The 20602-nt window shown below is 33.7% G+C and overlaps 1 protein-coding gene across 1 annotated transcript; it reads right to left on the reverse strand.

Moving 5' to 3' along the window:
* Positions 1 to 3144: 3144 nt before the first annotated feature.
* LOC149083004 (cAMP-dependent protein kinase regulatory subunit-like) lies at positions 3145 to 20531 on the reverse strand. Its single transcript, XM_089236061.1, has 11 exons — positions 20348 to 20531; positions 17903 to 18064; positions 16984 to 17075; positions 16363 to 16471; positions 14789 to 14887; positions 12097 to 12156; positions 10239 to 10299; positions 10003 to 10124; positions 7606 to 7687; positions 4898 to 5093; positions 3145 to 3764 (listed from the first exon to the last, which is right to left on the reverse strand). Exons 1-10 carry the CDS (start codon positions 20504 to 20506, stop codon positions 4921 to 4923), a joined length of 1119 nt encoding a protein of 372 aa, XP_089092187.1. The 5' UTR covers positions 20507 to 20531; the 3' UTR covers positions 3145 to 3764; positions 4898 to 4920.
* Positions 20532 to 20602: the final 71 nt, after the last annotated feature.

Consider the following 20602-nt stretch of genomic DNA (forward strand, 5'->3'; position numbering starts at 1 on the left):
TTTGTTTTTTTTGTTAAATTTTATTTTGCTCTAACATTGTCTAGCATGGTGGGCCCACATGTTTAAAATTTTTTATATGGGTTTTGGAAACATGTCTGCCTTTCGAAGCGTCAAACGATTTAATTTTAATTGGTTGAGACTTGACAAATAAAAAAAATAGATGAAATACACATGCCTCCTCCAAGTAATATTTTTCAACTTACATGAGATTATGACCTTTTTACATACAGGCAAGGTGTCATGAAATTACAAAATTTTGTGTCATTCTTATATAGACTACGATTCAGCAATTGCATACAGAAAATTTTGCGAGCCAATACAATTTCCTTTTAGAGACTGAGATTCATCAAGCTCAAGTTTTATTAATGGTAAAGCGTAATGAAATAATTTTAGAACCCTGTGTTTCATGTACAGCTTCCCCCCCCCCCAATTAAATGATCACAAAAACAACACATCTGTAATAAACATTCAGGCTAAGAAACTTCAATGACTAGCTTTCAAAAATTTCACAAATCAAATTCACAGAAGAATACTATATCTGAATTCACGAGGCACAAACAATTGAGAATGAAAAATCACGACACATATCAAGAAAGCTGCAACAACATTAAAAACTGAATAACACAGGCTGAAACAATTTATAAGGAATAACATGCATATATTTACAAAAGAACTTTTTTTATTGACAGAATCACAAATTTTCAACTTCCGTTAAGGTTAATAAACAAAGAGAGAAAAAAAAAAATTTTTTTTTGCTCAAACATTATTCATGCTGAGATGCATTTGTTTAGATCATTCAGCATTTCATACAAATGATGAATGGATTATGACACTAACCAGTCTCGTTACATGATTTTTTAGGTTATACGCACCAAACTTTGTTTTTATCACTTTATTATATAATAAATTCTTATTTGGAAATATTTATTTTAAATGTAGCACAGATTTATAAAATAATTCAAGTATCCGAGAAATTTTCTGCAACACCATTAATTAGTGATACTTCAGCTAGCGAAGGGCTCGGCCAATGAATTTACCAGCTAATGAAGATTTTTTTCCTTGATTTCAGTGCCTCGGATAAGGATTTGGCTAAAAAACAATGTTGTTGATATGGGTGCACACTAAAATAAAGCAGATGCAATAAAATTTTCTGCAACATCATTAATTAGTGATACTTCAGCTAGCGAAGGGTTGGGCCAATGAATTTACCAGCTAATGAAGATTTTTTTTCCTTGATTTCAGTGCCTCGGATAAGGATTTGGCTAAAAAACAATGTTGTTGATATGGGTGCACATTAAAATAAAGCAGATGCACACACACACACATATATCGTGAGTTAAATTTTATTTCAAATCATACTCTCACTTGAGCCCAACTAACTCTTGTCCACCTCACAATCTTTCTCTAGATGTACCTTCATTTCTTTTTCTGGAAGTTTTGAGCCAATTAATGATGAATGAAAGAAATTCAGGTGAGAAAAAAAAGTAACATGCTTTCAGAGCAAGATTCTAAGCATTAAACTGATCGGTCCGGACATTTCAGATCACCTTTTCCACCTGCATAAATATGAGAGACAGAAATGAGCTGACCGAATCTAAAATGTGATGGAGACATCTATGAACTAGACTGGGTTGAGTCAAAACATAGTGTAAAATAAAAAGATCTTCAGTATCTCATCTTGTAAATTCTCATTTATGCAATTTTAAAGCTCTTGATTTTAGCTTTTGGTCAGTTTTTCTTTTTTTACAAGATATACATACATATAAATTCTCTTTTTATAGCACTCCTTGGTGAAGTAAAAAAAAATTATATTAAATATAATTGAAAAAAAAGAGTAAATTTTGGGCAGTACCTGGAATGAATTAAGAGACTTCCCATGGAAGCCTAAGAAAAATTGTGTTTCAGCTAAAATGTGATTCGAGAAAGAATTGTCTTCGTTAGCTGAGGTATCACTATTTTATTTTAAATAAAAAAAATTAAATTAATTTCAAATTAAAAGTAAATTTTCACCTGTGCAATTATAAAATCCAAACATAAATGTGTCATGAAATACAAATATGAAGAGTAAAAAACTTAGATTATTTAATCAGCTTTAGTTCATAAAATATATTACAGCTTCATTTGTGAAATCAAACTGCTCATTAGTATCCCTCAAAGTAGTATTTCTAAATATTAAAATTTAGAGCTTTCACCAATGAATTTGGATAGGTCTGTTCTTCATTGAAACATCAGTGAGAAATTGCAATTTATTAAATATCAATACTGATTATGCCCAACAATATAGAATGTGTCAAACAATTAAAATTGAAAAAAAATTCTAGAGGAATGATCTATGAGACACCCATAATAATAATTTGTTGGGCTGAAAATATGCTGCACACCACTGGTCAAAACATAAATGAGGAAAAAATCCTGCTTCGTTCAATGTTTGAAGCATTCTTTGTACAATATTAAAAAAACTACAATAGCCTATATTTTAAAAAATCATTGCAATTAATTTATTTCTCCAACCACCTCATTGGGAAACTAACTGTCTGTTGTAGCTCGAATTTATTTGTAATATTGAAGGGAATTTTTCTAAGCTCAATATCTCTCGAGTGAAAAAATATAATCTGCGAGAACAAAGAATACTTAATACTTCAATTATATGCACATTAAAAGCACAACAAAGGGTCTGTCACCAACACATTACATTTCATGAATAATATATCACAATATCAATATGAACAAACATTCTGAACATTGTGAAACATTTATAAAAATTAAAAAGAAAAAAAAACCATCATATTCATGATGGTAAATTTAATGTCTATACTGATAAGCAAATGTATACATATTTACACAGAAACATAACAGTTGGAAGGAAAAAAAAACAGCTTCCACTAATAAAGAAAATAAAAATACAGACTGATTGAGTCATCAGGGAAAGAGATCAATTGTATATACAGTCAAATCTCGTTAGTGCGTCACCCAGTTAACACGTCACTCTGCTTACCGGGTCACTTTTTGTAAGTGCCAATTGTACTCAGGTAGGAATTGGCACAGCTATGGCTTACTCCGCTTAACGAGCCACTCCGCTTACTAAGTCATATTTTTGCTCTCCCAAGAGTCACTCATTAACGAGGTTTGACTGTATTTACTTTTATGACAATACAATGCATGCATGTAAAAGATAAATAAACAATACCGCACAATATTATATAAATTCTCAATGCACACACATTGAACTCCATTTAAAATAAACAAGAGATAAAGTTGTATATAACTGCTTGACAGCCTTAAAAGGGAGAAAATACAAATCCACATGTTTTCAAACAACAAAACAAACAAATAAAAAAAAATGGATTTTTCTTTTTTAAACAAATTAAACTGGTGGGAAAAGTAGAATGGAAATGCATGAAATCAAAGAAAAACTTCTCTTGAAACAGATGAAAGAAATGTATCTTCTACTCATATAAGTATGCATTGCTTTTTTCAGTGAACTAAGCCATTTTGTGACAATTATTCTTCCCTCATACAGCTTTCCAGCGTTTTTCTGAACTCATCGATCGCAGTGATTACCCATGTGTGTGTGTGTGTGTGTGTGACTCAATATATTTCGATTAGTCTTTCCTTATGCACACTTCAATATGTGGTTTCATTGAAAAAGGCACATAATGTTTGCTGAATGCAGTACAACACAGTAGAAAAATGAAAAAAGAGAAAGAGAAATGCTGACAAGCTCTTTCTTTGTAAAAATTCTGGATTTTTTTTCTTCATCGGAGCTGTGAAAAAAATTAAATTATGTTCAATGAACCAAGATATTTAAAGTAATCTGTAAATCAAATGTTACAACAACTTGTTTCAATAGAAACAGTTAAGTGGACTTGGTAATATAGAAACAACATATATAACATGTTAAAAATGATTTTCCTATTACAATGACTTTTGGGGGGGGTGTCAAGGTTGCCAAGTTTCTTCTGAGGTGGAAAGAAACCGGCTGAAAGAAATTGGTATTTTTCCACTGAATGTGAAAGAAACTGATTTATAAAAAATGACTTCATTTCATAGTCATGTTATAATATACTGCTATTATTAGAGCAGTTTATTAATTTTATATTTGAAGAACAAGTCCTTTATCAATATATAAACTTCAAATTACTTTGAAAATACAACAGTTTTAAAATGAATTCTTCTCTTTTATCAGCTCAGTGCAACCTGGTGTAATAAAACAAACCTTTTTTTATGGGAGCTATTAGTTTTAAAGTTGAGTGGATAAATAAAAATACTTTTAAACTTGCTGAACTTTATAGAAAATTTGGAATCATTTTCAACACAACCATAGCTTGATGAAGCAGAGATTTGTGTGAAATAAGGAAGGCAGAGTCATGTTACCCCGTCTCTTCAGTGATGTGTATGGCAGCACACTTGCCTGGTTTAAAGGACGGCTTGGGTTTGATTCCCGGAGAACAGAAGACTTTTCTTTCCAAGGTCACCTCAGCATAATACAGTCTATGCTTGTTATAACGACCCTACGTTACAGCGACCATTCCATTACAATGGCTGGTAAGATAAGTCTCAAATGTTTTCACAGAATGAATAACATATATATTTTTCCTTTTGATAGAACAACCTTCCAATATTACATTGATTTTCGATGGGATGACAGGGATCGTTATAACTAATGTCGACTGTATAAAGCAAAAGGTCTATTTTCTTTAGCAGTATATCATCAATATTAGGTAACTTGTTTTGGGTGTTGTTTTAATTCTTTTCTGAGCATTCCCCCCCCCCCCGTTTTAAGTGTAAATAAAAAAATATTTTCTGAGTGTAAATTTGTTTATGAGACTCCAAAATCTCACTCAAAAAATTTCATTTTTTCCAGTCTCAAAATCAGCTGATTTATAAAAACACTTACCATGGAAATGTTTCTTTATTGGCTCATACCGATAAAGAGATCAGGCTGTTGTAATGCGCCATGTTCCTTTTAAGAATGTCTGCACAAGGGCCGAGTACCCGTTCAAATCTTGCTCTGTCAAGTTTCACACATTTCAGGTGCCCTTTTGCAAAAACAGTGGCTGTTCGAGGTCTGTCCAGCAAAAGTGCAATTTCACCTTTTGTCCAAAATTTTCAGATTATGCACGCACACATAAAAAAAATAAATATAAAAAATTGCATATGAAATTCAAGCATATCAAAAAATTTATAATGCCAATCTGAACGTAAAATTGCACATAAATTTCATGAACAATAAACATATACAGTAGATCCCTGATTATTCAGGAGCAGATCAACCATGCTATGAAAATTTGAGTTTCATGTTTGGCTCTTCCATATCATATGTTGTAGGTGTGGCGTTTTGTTTTTTTCATCGGTTACGTAAGATTTTGTGAAGGTGGTAATGAAAACAAACATTTCCATTTCATAGAATTCTTGGATATATTTCTTCATTCTTTTACAGAACCCCCCTCTCTCCATTCTCAGAGGTGAAGTCCTTTGTCAACGTGTTGAAATGGCAGCCGCTATAGGCACCACATGAAACAAAGCATTGCACTGGGGCAATGGACATTTCTAGATTTACAGCCAATTACAGGTGATTACAGAAAAAAAGCTTCTCATGTATAGGGGGGTGTTAGTTGAAATTAAAAAATATATATATATTGCTTTTTTTAGAACTGAAAGACCAGTCATAAGAATGGTGTAAGTTCAAATGCATGACCACATGACTCATTGGCTGGACCAGCGCTATTACCTTATTTGTGTCATTCTCATTGTACATTTTAGAACTGCACAGAATGGCTGACAGGAAAATGATAATTGTGTTTTTTTGTTATCCGTGATCATTTTCCCCGCCCTATAATAGAGGTTCTACTGTATTTCTGCTATCAGTAAAATGCTGTTTATTATTAGTGTGGCTATGCAACTGTATTAATAAGTGAAATTATTTTTATAGACTTTTTTCGCATGGATAATATGAATATATACACTGGATAGTCATTCTAAACAAGAAAAATATGTAAATACTTTTTTTTTTGCAAGTTTGTTACTTTAAATTATTTTTTTCACTCCCAGCAGTTTAATTATGTTTTTTGGTTATCTGTAATCACCTTCCCCCACCATCGGCCAGGATAATCAAGATTCTACTGCATTATTTAACACATGTTTTTTCAGTTTTATTTCAATTATCACCTCTAAAATTGTGGTTCCAATTATTTTGTTACCAAAAAGTAACAAAGATATAAGAACAAAATTCAATCAACATTTGCTTGTTGATCGTTGACAGTTTTCATATGAAAAAACAAAAACTCAATCACAATCTATTTCCAAGCCATATTTCTAGCATTATGTAGAATAAAGTATTAGTGATAACAAACCACAGAAAAGAAAGATTATGGAAAGAGATTTAAATCTTTCAATGATTATATTTTTGGCAATAGAAACAAAGGTTAAAGAAAAAACCAATGACATTTTAATGAATATTTTCAAAAATGAGTATTTCTTTTAACAGGATGCTAGGTGATATTGTGAGCAATGTACATGTATGCATATTATAAATTATGGTGATTGTACAGTAGGACTCCAGTTATCTGGATCACTTTGAGAAAAGAAATGAGCAAAACCAGCATTTTAAAAGTTTATTGGTGAATGATAAAAAGTGTGCTAATTTAACAATAGTGGATACACAGACGATGAGTCACCAATCTTGTCCCTTTCAGTGGCCACACTGAAAGAAGAAAGAGAGGGCAGAAGGAAGAGAAATGTTATTTGAAGATATAAAAAACCTAGTGAAAATTCATGGATTTCCCAAGTGAACAGCGGAAGAAGCAAGTCAGGCACTGGTGTGTGATTCTTCACGCCCCCTGGATTCCGAATTCTGATGACAAACTTATTCAATTAATAAGTGTGATAGAAGAGCTCATTGATGACTTTCAGAGGAGCATGACGCCATTGCTACTCAACCAGACGTAAGATCCTCAGTTAGTAAGGAGTTCGAGTGCTCTGACACAGTGCTAAAATAGATGGAGGAGCAGCCCCAGCGTGACCATCTTGCGCTACTCACCTTCAAGCGGATGTGAGACTTGTCTGCACGGAAATGGGTGAAGACAGCGAAACAACTGACTTTGACCAATATATGTTTAAGTAATAATACATTTTAATACAGTATGTAGGCACAAAATATAAATAAAATTGTTTTCAGTCATTAAATTACATTACATACTAAAGCAAAATTCTCTTTTTTTTTTATTAAGAAATAACTTATTTATCTTGAATTATAAATTATCCAGATATTTGATCATTGAGATGTGGCCTGGTCCCAATTGATCTGGATGATTGGAGTCCTACTGTAAATATATTTATTGTATGAGAAATGGTGCAAAATCTTACACAACTCTGATTTAAAAAATATTCAATCAGCTTCAAATTTCAATCCGTTTTCATAGACACAGTCAAAAGAACAAAAAAAACAAAAATTTAGAGCTATGACTTTTATTTGGTATTTTAAGGTTTAAATGAATTTGCTGATAAGAAACATTGGGAGAAATTCAGCTCATCGAATTGAACTTAGGGAACAGAACATTCAATTGTAGTTTATTCTAAAAATGAAAATTTGCAATGAAAACTCACCAAAATAATCAGATGGTCCAAGCCTGCCCACCTCAACTGGTGGCTCTTCATCTGTCCTGCGCTGCAATACTAAAGCATTTCCCTGAAAAAAAAATGAGTGTAAGAAAAGAATATATTGAAATGCATTTTTGTTTTGAGAGAGAGAGGGAATCCTGCTCCTGCAGTGCGATTAAGGCTCAGATTTTTATGACAGTATACCTGTGGAGAAACTACCAAACTTGAGGGAATGGTAATTTGGGGGGAATTGCAAAAAAAAGATTTCTGCTTCAAAACATGATGCAAAAAACATTGTTATAGAGCTTTGGAGTTCTACAGTGATGCACGGGGAGCAGCAAAACTAAGTCTACCTCTCTTGACAAAAATCCTTCTGCTTAGGCAGAATTGCCAACTGCTATGGATTGTCCATAGTTTCTACGAACAGTCACAATAAACTACGGAGCTACAGAAGATACTTTTAATACTACAGAAATCAGTATCAGTTTAAAAAAATCAGGTCTGAGTTTCTTTTGTGGTGTTTTACTTATTTTTATTATTTTTTTAAACTGCATAAATTTTTAATTCAATTTTCGATGAATTCATATACACATGTGAGAGAGTTTGAGAGAAGACAAACTCAGAGCAGATCAGTTTTGTCTGAGTGTGGAAGGCAATCTGTAAAGCTGCATCTAAATCTGCCACTCTACTCGATGCCTAAATGCGAATGGTGGAGGTCTAGAGTTGCTAGACATCCATATATACGGCCCACAAGGGCATTGGGATTGCACTAAATATTCATGAATTATTAAGGGACTCAGCAACCTCAGAAGGCTGTTTCGTGTGGGGGTAGGGGGACTCATGCTGTCTGAGCCTTCTAGGTTTCAATACCAATGAGGCGCTATATTTAATTAACTTTCAACTAAAATTTAGAAAAAATAAATTTTTGAGTGACTATTTTTTATTGTACCATGATTATGTTGTTTTGGGGTACACCCCATGGCAAAGCTGAGCATTCATCACTACTGACAAGCTTTAAGCCAATGTTGGCATGTATGGCTTAGGTATGAGGAAAATGCATTCAACATGAAAATTTTCAGAGTTCAAATGAATAACATCTTTCACAGATGCTTGGCGTGCCATTCAGAAACATAGCAAAAAGATCCTCTGAGGACCAAAAAAGTGGCTAGTTTTGGGAAAAAAACTTTTTTTTCCCCGAAAAAAGACAGAAAGACAACAATTAATTGTCAGTGCATAATATATTTCTGATGAGAAAACGCCTACAGATTAAAATTTTTGTTGATAAAAATTAGAAAAAAAATATTGCTTGAAAACTCCTTAAAAAATGACTGATTGCTAAAAAATGCTTAAAATATGACTTGTCATAAAAAATATGACATGTCAAAAATCCGAGCCCTAGTGATGATTGGGTAATGGCAAAATTACCTAAGTGCTTCTTTCCGAGACACTAACGATTCATGATGGTGATGACACAGCGATGATGTAAAAATGGTAACTTCATTACCCATACTTGATATTTGAATGCTTAACTAATGAACAAATATTTCTGACGAAAGAGATAGATTAAGTTCTGCAGTGTCCAGAGTCACTCTTACTGAGCACAGAGCCCAGTACGGAAATAATTGAGGGGCGAACCCCTTTGCAAGACAAATCTATGTTTCTAATTCCTCAAGTTATTTAGGTATTGGGTTAGATCAGCGGTTCTCAACCAGTGCTCCGTGTGTACTTCCCTAGGGGCTCTGTGGCCGCTCGAGGGAAAAAAAACCAGTAAAATTGAAAAAAATTATAAGTATTTTTAAATAATAGAAATAAATCAGTAATTTCAATGAATAAATAAAAAATAGGCCTTCAAGGCTCCACCATAGAAATTATAGACTTGAAAGGGCTCCATGGGTCAAAAAAGGTTGAGAACCGCTGGGTTAGATGGTTTCATACCATCTATAATAACCTTTTATTTGAATAAACCTAATAATTATTAAAAAAAGTATTATGAAAAAATTATTAAAGTAAATTATTCTAATGAAAAAAGGAATTTAATACTTCTTCCCATTCTATTACAGCAACTGCAAGACACCCTAAAAGTATGCACACTTCTAACTGCAGCTGAGAAAAATTTCAAGATATTTTTCTTTAAAACATTTTAGTCAATACAGTGGAACATTCTGCAGCAAACACTCTCTAACTAGCAAACACCTCACATTAATGACACTTTTCTTAATCCTATGGAATGGGACTTCAAAGTACAGAATTACCTACTAACAGACACTTCCTGATAGCATGCAAAATTTTTGGTGCCACGAGTGTCAGTTAAAGAGAGGCTCCACTGTGCTGCTTCTTTTAAAAAAAGAATTTTATGCTGAAAACATAAAGAAAAAGAAACATATTTGATAATATTGTACTTGCCTCTTCAATGATGTAAAAATCATTTCCGGGCTGACCTTGCTCAACAATGATTTCCCCGTCATTGAAATGGGCAGTTGTAAGTGCATCCGCCACTGTAAGCCTCTCCCATTTGTCCAAGCTTTCTATCACAATAAATAAAATAATGAAAATATATCAGATGCCCCTCCTCTTTCTCCATAGAAAATGATTAAAATTCAATGAATTTTGTATTCATGGCAGTTTTCTTCATAACTTACCTAAAATTGAAACTTTGCTAAGAAATTCTTCATAGAGTTTCCTTTTTCTTATTGTGCTTCCCTGTAACATTTATGGAACATTTTAACATAATAGAAGGATATAGAATTCTATTGTTCTTTTCAATGTAAAAAAAGTCTGGAATATGAAAACATAAGAGATTTCCACGAAATGCATGCATTTTTCCGATGTATAAATTTGTAAATGTAGATGAGAACCTTCTAACAACCTCAAACTGAAACAGAGATAACAGCAGAAATAAAAAAAATTACAAATAAAGAAAGAGCATGTCATGAAGGACAAAGAAAATGGAGATATTCAGTACATAAATGAAATGTTGCTCAGTACCAAGGACACATTGGAGATTGTATAATACTTTTATGGAAACAAGTGAAAATAAAAATATATATAAAATTTCAGGCAGAGATACTACTATACTGTAAATGAACTTAATATATAGGGAAGTTCTAATGAACTGGTGCATGGCAGAAAGTTTTTCCTGTGTATTATATGCGGTCCTAAAGTGTTTATATGAGCCAGAGTTACACATGTTTTGTGTTCAAGAATTGCTACCGCCTGTCTTTTATATTAAAAGTGAATTCTAGAAATACTATTACTAATACTATTTAACCTTGCATGCTTAAGAGTGAAAATGGCAGATGCATGAACTTTCATGTTATGTAAGTATTATGTATTATGTTGAAGGTTCTCCTGCTCTATGCAGAGAGAAATTTTTTAATGGGAGATCAGCTCGCATTCAGGCTTAAAGTTGGAAAACAGCAGAAAACCAACTTCAGCCGACCATCACTGTCTCATCTGTGGGGTTTGAACCCGGATCTTTGCTATGCAAGAGTTCATCACTATGCCCAAACGATCACACAGCAGCAATTACGGAAATAGGAGGTGGTTTGGAATACAGATCAGTGGCTTTGAAAGAAAAACAAATTCTGCTTGATGTCTAGCAATTCAGACGAGATATTTCTCAGAATGTTTTCATAGCAATGGTTATTTACATACTTTAATAGCTATATTTTTTCAATTCCACACTACACAGCAATGTTTCCTCTAAGCCAGTTTCAAGTTTCAACCTTTTTTGTCCCATCGCCCCCTTTTTCAGAAATTTTTATCTCCCATTGCCCCAATGCAATCTAATCCATAGGATCCTATGTTATACCCGCAGCTTCTACCGCCCCCCTGGAACTTTCCTTTGCCCCCAAGGGAGCATTAATGCCCACGCTGGGAATCACTGCTCTAAACTGTCATGTGCTTAACTGCACAAAGGAAAAATGGGGGTGCATAATCACCAAATGCACTATTAGTGCACACGACATAGAAAAAATAGGTCTATGCAGGTAAAAAAAAAAGAATGATCATTGGTATGATATTTATTATCCATTTATTGAGTTATGTTGTTATAAAAAAAAATCCCATTTATTAGTTCATTTTTCCCAATAATCCCTGCATTATTTATTTTTTTGACTAAAACTAATTTATTTCTGCATTAATTGGTAGAGATCCTGTTTAACCCTAGAATACAAACTAAAAAAAGCCGATAAAAACTGCATGTTAACTGCCTATACATCTATGTTTCTGAGAAGTAGAGCCAGAGCAATCTTAAGAGTATCATGGGCCCCCGGGCCAATTGATTTTGCTGAGGCCCCACCAAACAAATTCTCGAAAATTTCAATCGGATCTCATTTTTGTGAGGCCCCTCTTCGCTTGAGGTGCCCGGGTGGGCCCCTGCCTTAAGACGGCACTGAGTAGAGCTAGTATTCTAGGGTTAAGGAAAAAAATTGATAAGAGAGGTTCTTCTATTCTGTAAAAAACATTCTTCCCTACAGGGAGAAAAAGCTGACTTACCATTAATATCCTCCTATAAGTATCTCTGTCAATTGCCCAAAGCTTCATGTCAGATTTTGCCTAAAGAAGGGGGGGGGGTTAAGTTTAAAGGCGGCAACAACAATAAAATAAGAAGAGCAACGAAAGAAAGTTTCATACCTCATGAAGAGGTTTGCTAATGTCTTACTAAAATCACATACAAATAAGATCACTTCTCAGTGGCTGCATGATCAGCATACCAATTCTGAGTTGAACAGACATGGATTCAAATCCTATCAAGAACATGGAAGCACACACACACAGAGAACACTTAGAAATGTGCTTGCATTTTACAATGTGGGTCCTGGTCTGATTAGCAGTATTATACTATCAACACATGAGAAAATGAATAAATGATCAGATAGCATGTACACTGCAGCAATTAAAATAGCCAACAATTCATTTAATTAATCAATCAAAACTATTTTACAGACGTGTTAAAAGAATGATTTGGTTTTGATTCCCTGAAGTTAAATATCCTTTCTTTATATTATTAAATTAAGAATTTCTATTATTATGGTGAAAGAATTTACTATAAGTCTATAATGAATACATGTATCATATTTTTCTGCCTATAATCCTGTTACATATAATCCACACATGCAAATTTCTGATAGTTACCCATATCACTACCAATGAAATTTTAAGTAGCTGAAGCAGTTGTTAGTCAGGTTTTTTTAGAGGGAATTTGCTACTCTCATCTCATTATCCCCCTCAACCAAGTCAATGCACCTCTGTAAGTACGGTCTCCAAAACCTGATAGCATACTCCAATCCAGGAAGAACAAAGCCTGGGAAAAGTGGAATCATCACTTTTAGAGAGAGCGAAGGAATGTTTTTAAAAATGAAACTGAGCATTTTATTAGATTTTTGACCATTGTTCAGAAAACCTAAGCCGCTCATCAATCATACCCAGATTGGTGATCCTAGTTGCATCCGGAACAATACCATTCAACTAGTAAGTGAAACATGGGTTTTTCGAACCAAAATGAGCAACCATGCACTTGTCAATGCTAAAAGACATACTCCATTTGTTTGCTCACACTGCAATCCTGTTGAGGTTGGTCTAGAGCAGATCCCTATTGCTTTGATTCCAGACTACCCCCCCATTAGCTTCACATCATCTGCGAATTTGCTAATAATCCTATAGATACCCTGATTGAATTTATAGATAAATAGTAAAAAAAGTATGGGGCCAAGGACACTTCCTTAAGGAACTTCACTTTTAACATCTGTTCAATCAGAAAATTTCTCATTCACCATAACCCGTTGTGACCTATCTCTTAACCATGATTCTATCCAAGTCAACAAGTTGTTCCCATTCTCATGTAAACGCTTCAAGAGTTTACCATGATTATCGAATGCCTTTTGAGAATCAAGATAAGCAACAACATTTTTGTCCTTACGCAAATCCTTGGTCACATGATCATAAAAGAGAAGCAAAGGAAGTTTATTACACGTGACTTTTCCTTTCTGAACCCACACAGATTATCCGACAATGCATTAATCTCGTTTAGGATAGATATCATCTGGTCCTGGTGCTTTGCTTGCACATACATTTTTTGTTGAACTTTTAGAACTTCCACTTGAATTTCGTTGAGGACTTCTTTACCCCATGCTATACCGGTACTTTATATATCACTAGTTTCACTCTTTGACTGCGAAAAAGCAACTGAAAGCACTACACATACCTACATTGCTCTCTATCCTAGACCCACCTATGAAGGGGTGGGGGGGGGGAAACGTACCTGAAAAATGATTTTTGGTCAGAGCCAATGTTATCTACCAATCTAGATTCAACTTCCTTTTTACTATCCCTTATCGCTTTCTTCAGTGTTCTCATTTTTTCAGTAAATGTTGACAGGTCACCTCTTCCACTTTTGTGTGTGTGTATTCTCTTTGAATGACTTCCTCTTTTCAAGAATACTTTTGTGTGTGTGTTCTTTCTGAATGACTCCCTCTTCTCAAGATAAGGTTACACATGTTGTCCATGCACCACAAGGGGGTTGCGATAAATAAACCCACTTTTTATGAACAAAGGGTATGATATCGTGCAAAACAGAGAAGAGTTTTTGTTCTGAATTCTTTCCACTGACTTACTACTGATACCAATGGATCTTTGAAAATTAACCCTAACCTTTCATTCAAAAGTTTAAAGTTGGTTCTTTTAAAGCAAGGACCCATTCGTTTATTGTTCAATTTCTCTACGAAGAAGTTACAAAAGAAGTTAATAACCCAATGATAACTAGAAGAAAAGTTGTCTCCAACCGAAACATACTCAACAAGATCCTCAGAAATAGTGAGGATCAAATCCAAATTGACACTAAAAAAGTTTAATGTTTATTCAACCTATAACCCCTTTAACCCTGTGGACCAGAAATTATGATTATCATGCCTATTCTTATAAATCCTGAAAACTTTTAAGCAAAATTTCCAAACAAAAATATTTATTTCACAAAAATCTGATGAAATATAGAATGTTTACATAATGTGGCTTTGGTTTATTCATTTTATTTTTTAAAGAATTTTTTGGTCTTCTGTAGACATAAAAAAAGATTCTGTTACATAGAAAAATGTAAAAATTAAATTTTTTTATCAATAGCAAATTATTTTCAGAGGTTGGGAAATAAAGGCACTTTCTTTTCTTGTTTTTTAACGACAAAAAGCAATATAACCTTCACAGTTGCTGCCCTTGGTGTCCCATAAATTAAGGCAAGTTCTCCAAAACTACCACCATCGCCAATTGTTGTAACTAGAGAATCATTTTTGAAGACCTAAAATTAAAATTTTGAATTTAAAAAAATTGAATTATTCAGTAAAAAAAAGGCAAATGTATGTAATTGAATTTCATCAAATGAACCTGATAATAAAATAAATGATTAAATAATAATTTTTAAAAAATCTCATTACTAACTATCCATCTATTCTCTCTCTTTCTTTATTAATAATATCTCTTTATTAACTACCTATTAAACTCTTTTGTCTTATTTTTTATCTCTCTGTAATTCATCAATAAGATAATTTAAAATCATTATTTTTAACCCTTAAACTGCTCACCTCGCTTTTAGGGAATAGCTTTAGTCGCCTATTCAATCTTTTTCTGATGGTTTGAATTACAATAATACTGTTGCTTTTTTGAGATGAAATTCTTAAAATGAAAAATAAATTGCACATGAACATAAGCTCTACCTTTTTTTCTTACATTATTTTTTACCCTCTTTTCTGACAGGTTTGTTTGTACTGTATTTCCCAGTTTTTTACTAATTCTTTTGGATGTATGAAATGTCTGGATTTCAGTATTAATCTATCTTCTATAAAATAAAAATAGATAAATGATAAACTGTTTCTAGGAAAAATAAAGAAAATGTTTCACTTGCGCAGAGGGAGTACAAGCAAATTGGCTACTTGAGCAGTAAAGGTTTAATTAGAAGAAATGAGTAGATAGTCAATAATTAGTTAATAATTGCTATTAATTTTAAAATGTATTATTTGTTTGTTCATGCAATTTATATATTTTCTCCTCAGAATTTTTACAGCCAAATGATGGAAGAAACACTGGAAGCTACTGTGCAGAAAACAGGAAAAATGCAAAAGTATTGCTACTGGAATCCTCAGTCAGTGTGATATTTTTTATCCTCTGATCTGACACCCATAGTGTGTCAAAATGCAGTAGGAGAAGTTTTGTATTTGCCTTATTTATTGGTGATTTTCTGAGTTAGTACAGGAATATGCACACAGTAAAAATAATAGAAAAAGACAGAGTATTTCCTCTTCCTTGGTTTTTTTAAATATTATTTTGTGAGCTGAGGGGGAGGGAGAGCACTTTCTTTCATGAAATCAAAAGTATTCTTCCTGAAAAAAAGATGTGGCATTTTGTAGAAGATTTAATTATTTCCCCTGTAGCAGTTATTATGCGGATCAGAGAAATTTCAGAAATAGCTTAAAGGGCTAAGCTATTTCTGACAATGATGCAGTCACAGCTGGGTGGTGAACTAACATTGTCAAGTGGTCCACCCAGTGATTCCACTTAGGGAAGAATGCTGCAGTTTGTAATTTTACCATCCACATAAACAGATAATCAGTGGAAAAAACAACAGTCAACTTGATATCTATCTAGTGAAAATGCATTGCATATTTTAAAATAATAGGAGGAACAAATCTATATTTAATTTTTTTTTCTACCTTCAAAAACATAGGAGAGAGCAATAAAGTTCTAAGGAGTAGAAAAATGCATTAATACAAAACTTACCTCAACTTCACCTTGGTCGATAACATAGAAATTATCACCTTCATCTCCTTGTTGAATAATAATTTCGTCCTTACGATGTATCACTGGAAACATTGCATCAAATATATCACTAGAATACAAAAAAATGACTTTAATAAATTTGATAATTTAAAATACACAGCAATAAGATCACAAAAAAAAAAGATCAACTTTACAGAACTGAAAGTATTTCAGCTAGAAAGGTAATTACCATTATCAGAATCATTTTGAAATTTATAATAGTGTTGTTTCCTCTTGACTCAAAGTGGGCTGTTTGACATTTCTAAAAAGTATTACCATGTTTTTAATAAAAGTTAAAATTAAATGACTTAATAAATTTAGTGGGGTAAAATTATCACACGAGGTTCTATGGTTCTCTCCACTAGCAACAGAGAATCAGCTGCACCTTCTCTACAATAGTTTAAAATAGGCTATAATATGGAACATAAAACAAATCTGTTTCATCTTAGTTTTTCATTGGATCACAACACCAGGAAAAAATAAATCATTTTTTAAAATTTTAATTATACTTTAAGATAAAAAACTTTCGATAGAGATTAATTTTTTTCATTTCAAAAAAGAAGCAAAATATTCTAGACAAACCTTTGTTCTTTGTCATCCAAGTGTGAAAAGAGGACATTGTTTCTGATGGCCTTAAAAAGTGCTGCCATCGTATTGCAATCCTTTGGAACAATCTAGTAAAGTGAAGCAAAAAAAAACAGATCATTATCACAGCAATGACTAACACGCTTAAATGTTTTCATTGTGAAGAAATCATTTAATAATGTACTTCTTTCATTATGGAACTTGGCACCAATACATTTTTATTATAAGAACTATGGCTAAAAATGCATAATATGCATCTCCTAAACATCGACAAATTGGTACGTGTAGGAGAGGGTTCCTCATGTGTGCCAGGGTTTACGCTACTGTCGCATTTTTCACAAAATGTGAAAGAAAATCTTAGAATGCAAAAGTAGTAGTAGCCACTTTCACAAAATTGAAGTACAGGAGGTATGAAACGAGTAGACATCAAACCATCAATCATTAGCATTGTAGCATTTTACTAAAGCCCCCCCCCCCTTTTCGCTTTTTTGCAAAAGGAATTTTTTATCTAGCTTAAACCCTGTGTGCATGTGTATTTTCAACATCTTCAGCAGGGGGTGAAGATGTTGAACAACCTCCGGCCAGTGAAAGGGTGTTTTTTCGATCCCAACAAAAGAAGTACTAATACCCCTGCAACATGATAGGTATATCAGTTTCTATTCCAAGAGTGGTAGCCATCTTGATACCAACAGACTGAAAAGGTTGTGCACACCTGTTCATTGGTATTTAAGGTATCTGTGCGGTGTTCGAAGTGATGCCTTCTATCTTTCAAATCAAGGCATAAAGATATGAAAAATCACATGCATATTAATAAGTGCATCATAACCATATGCATCAAAAATGTGACAATTTCCATATAAAATGCGAAAACCGTCTTTTTTCTATACAGTTATCCAAGAAGTTTGTCTGATAATACCTTTTTGACATAGGTTGTAGCATCTTCCTCTGAATATGTTTCTGCACTAACAGCTCCACGCCTTGTTCTCTGCGTAGGATCCAAATTTGGCAATGGTGAAAGTTCATCATCATTATCATCATGAGATGGAATTGTAGAGCAATGATAAATTGATGTCTTTTCCTACAAAGCGAAAAAGAACTCTTATAAATATTTAACAACTTCAAATTAACAAGCACCAGCAAAACATATAGAAAAGAAATCCGATTTTTACTTCCCCCCCAAAAAAAATTATGCTGCACTTATTTGAATTTTTTTTTATCAAAGTGGATTGGAGAGATAGTTAATTTTTTTTATAGTACACAATGATTTGAAGTATTTTTAAGAAATGAAGATAAAATGAACATAAATTTGATATAGTTAAGATTAAATATATATTGGTATAACAGATAAACTGTGTTCAGAGGGATTTTTTATCTAAAAAAATATGTACATATATGTAAAGTCGATTTTTGTGTTATAGCATATATTTGCCCAAACTTTTTGTTCCATCGCCCCTCTTCTTCAGAGTTTTTTCTTCTCATCGTCTTTCGATTCACGCAAATCTATACAATTTGCTTGATCAGGGTACAATCAAGTGAATCGTCCTATGTTATACTCGTAGCGTGTATCGCCCCCTGTACGGCTCCATTGCCCACTTTGGAAAACATTGTTTTAACATATGCTTGGAGAGATATTTTATCTTTTTCTATTAAAAACATTAGAGCCAAGATGAAGTCCTTTACAAGCCCTTTAACATGTGGACATAACAGGGTACAATGATAGTCTTAATTTGATTAAACATGGCAACATGTTACCCAGCAGGAGACAGGAATTGGGTTCCACGGCAGGACAAATCAATTGCCTTGGGCATGTAAAAACTTTGACCAAGCACATTAAAAAAAACCCAAAACATTTGAAGGCTTCCATTTGTTGTTATCAACAGTGATGCAAGTGTTTCTACCATTAAACATGTTTTCCTAGGAGTAGGCTTCCCATGCAGCATACAATGCAAATTGCTCCAACATGAATGTGTTCTTTTTTGTGCAAAATGACGAATATATGTAGATATGCAAACGACTAAACAGCTGTGGCGATAGTAAACCACAAATGTGTAATGATCAAGTTGGACACTTCCAACATGAAATGGTTCTATTTGGTTCATGCTGCGCTAAAAAAACTGTTCCTGGACAAACCTAGCTTTAGTGTGGAATCCACAGAAAAGCTTTAATAGACAGTCATGATGCAATGTGAAAACGACGTGAACAATATCTTGATCTATTTTTACGGCCCCCTAATATTTTTGCACAGCACAGGCACTTAGAACTCACTGCAGCTGGCTCCATAGACTGGGATCTTTGGTGCTCTCAAGTAACAATTTTCAAGGCCATTTTCTCAATAGTAAATACAGTGAAACTCCTCTAATGGTCATTCCTCTTTCAAGGCCAAATAATACTTTTCCTTGTGCAATAAAAATATACATTCAAAATCTCTGATTAACTGCCACTCCCTTTTTATGGAGGAAAGGAAATTTTTTTTTTTTGTCCCACTGGGTCTGCAAAAGAGGAGTTTCACTGTATGTATGCACGAACATGCGTTGTGTGTGTTTGCAAATGTACAGCCCCAACCTTTTTATGTTGTTCGAGTTACGCTCATTTCCTGGTAAACTTGTGCTGCCTTCCATATTTTGAAGTGAAAATGACAAATGTTTGGATTTTTATGCTAAGCATAAGTATCATGTCGAAGGTCTGCCTGCTCTCTGCAAAAAGTCTTTTTCAAATGGAAGATTACCTTGCATCCCTGCCTCGAAGTTCTTGTACTTCCTGCAATATATGGCATAAAAGGTATACCGATTTGTTTACTACTACGAGCCAGCGCCTTTGAAGGTTCAATCAGTGCTGTCTTAATGCATGGGCCCACCCAGGCACGGCCCGGGGGCTTCAAGAGAAGAGGGGCCTCAGAACAATAAGTGGTTGAATTCTTCGAGAATTTCCAAGGTAGGGCCTCGGAAAAATCACTTGGCCCAGGGGCCCACGATGCTCTTAAGATAGCCCTGGGTTCAATTAGTGTTGGATGTTTATGAGAATGGCTGATAAATGATGTGTCTCTTAGTTTTATATTTTGAGGTAGATTTCTCTTGAGTAAGAGTATAAATAAGTATCTAAAACAAACAAGAGAAGCCAATTTTATGTAAGCATAAACTACACTGAAATCACTGGGAACATGAGTACCACACCCAACAAAAAAAAAATCCTTTTGTTTTTCTTTTCGAAAGGAGAGCTTCAAAAATTTGAAATATAATTCGAAAATCAAACTATACGCGAGAGCTTATTAATTTATTTCTTGCAGAGATTTATCGCATTTTTCTATTCGATCAACATGTAGAATATTTTCGTGAAATAGCATGGTGAAATCCCATGAACTCACGTGTTCTAGCTTTTGGAAATACGCCCGAAGAAAGCTGATGGGATTCTCTGGGCGGCTAACGCACAATTGCACAATGCAGTTGCGTAACAGCTGCTGGATATTGTGATTTTGCACATAGTCTTTACAGTCTTGTAAACTTTGCTCTTCTTCGGACGCCATTTTGAAACGAAAATATTATTCGTAGTTGTTGTAGCCAGGAGGCAGAAAAAATAAATAAATACACAAACACTCAACCTGGCAACGCTTATTTCTTTA

The sequence above is a fragment of the Pholcus phalangioides genome, unplaced genomic scaffold (assembly GCF_987345545.1).
Source record: "Pholcus phalangioides strain wild (caught in Gottingen) unplaced genomic scaffold, Ppha-v1.0 ptg000009l_1, whole genome shotgun sequence".
NCBI classification, from domain to species: domain Eukaryota; kingdom Metazoa; phylum Arthropoda; class Arachnida; order Araneae; family Pholcidae; genus Pholcus; species Pholcus phalangioides.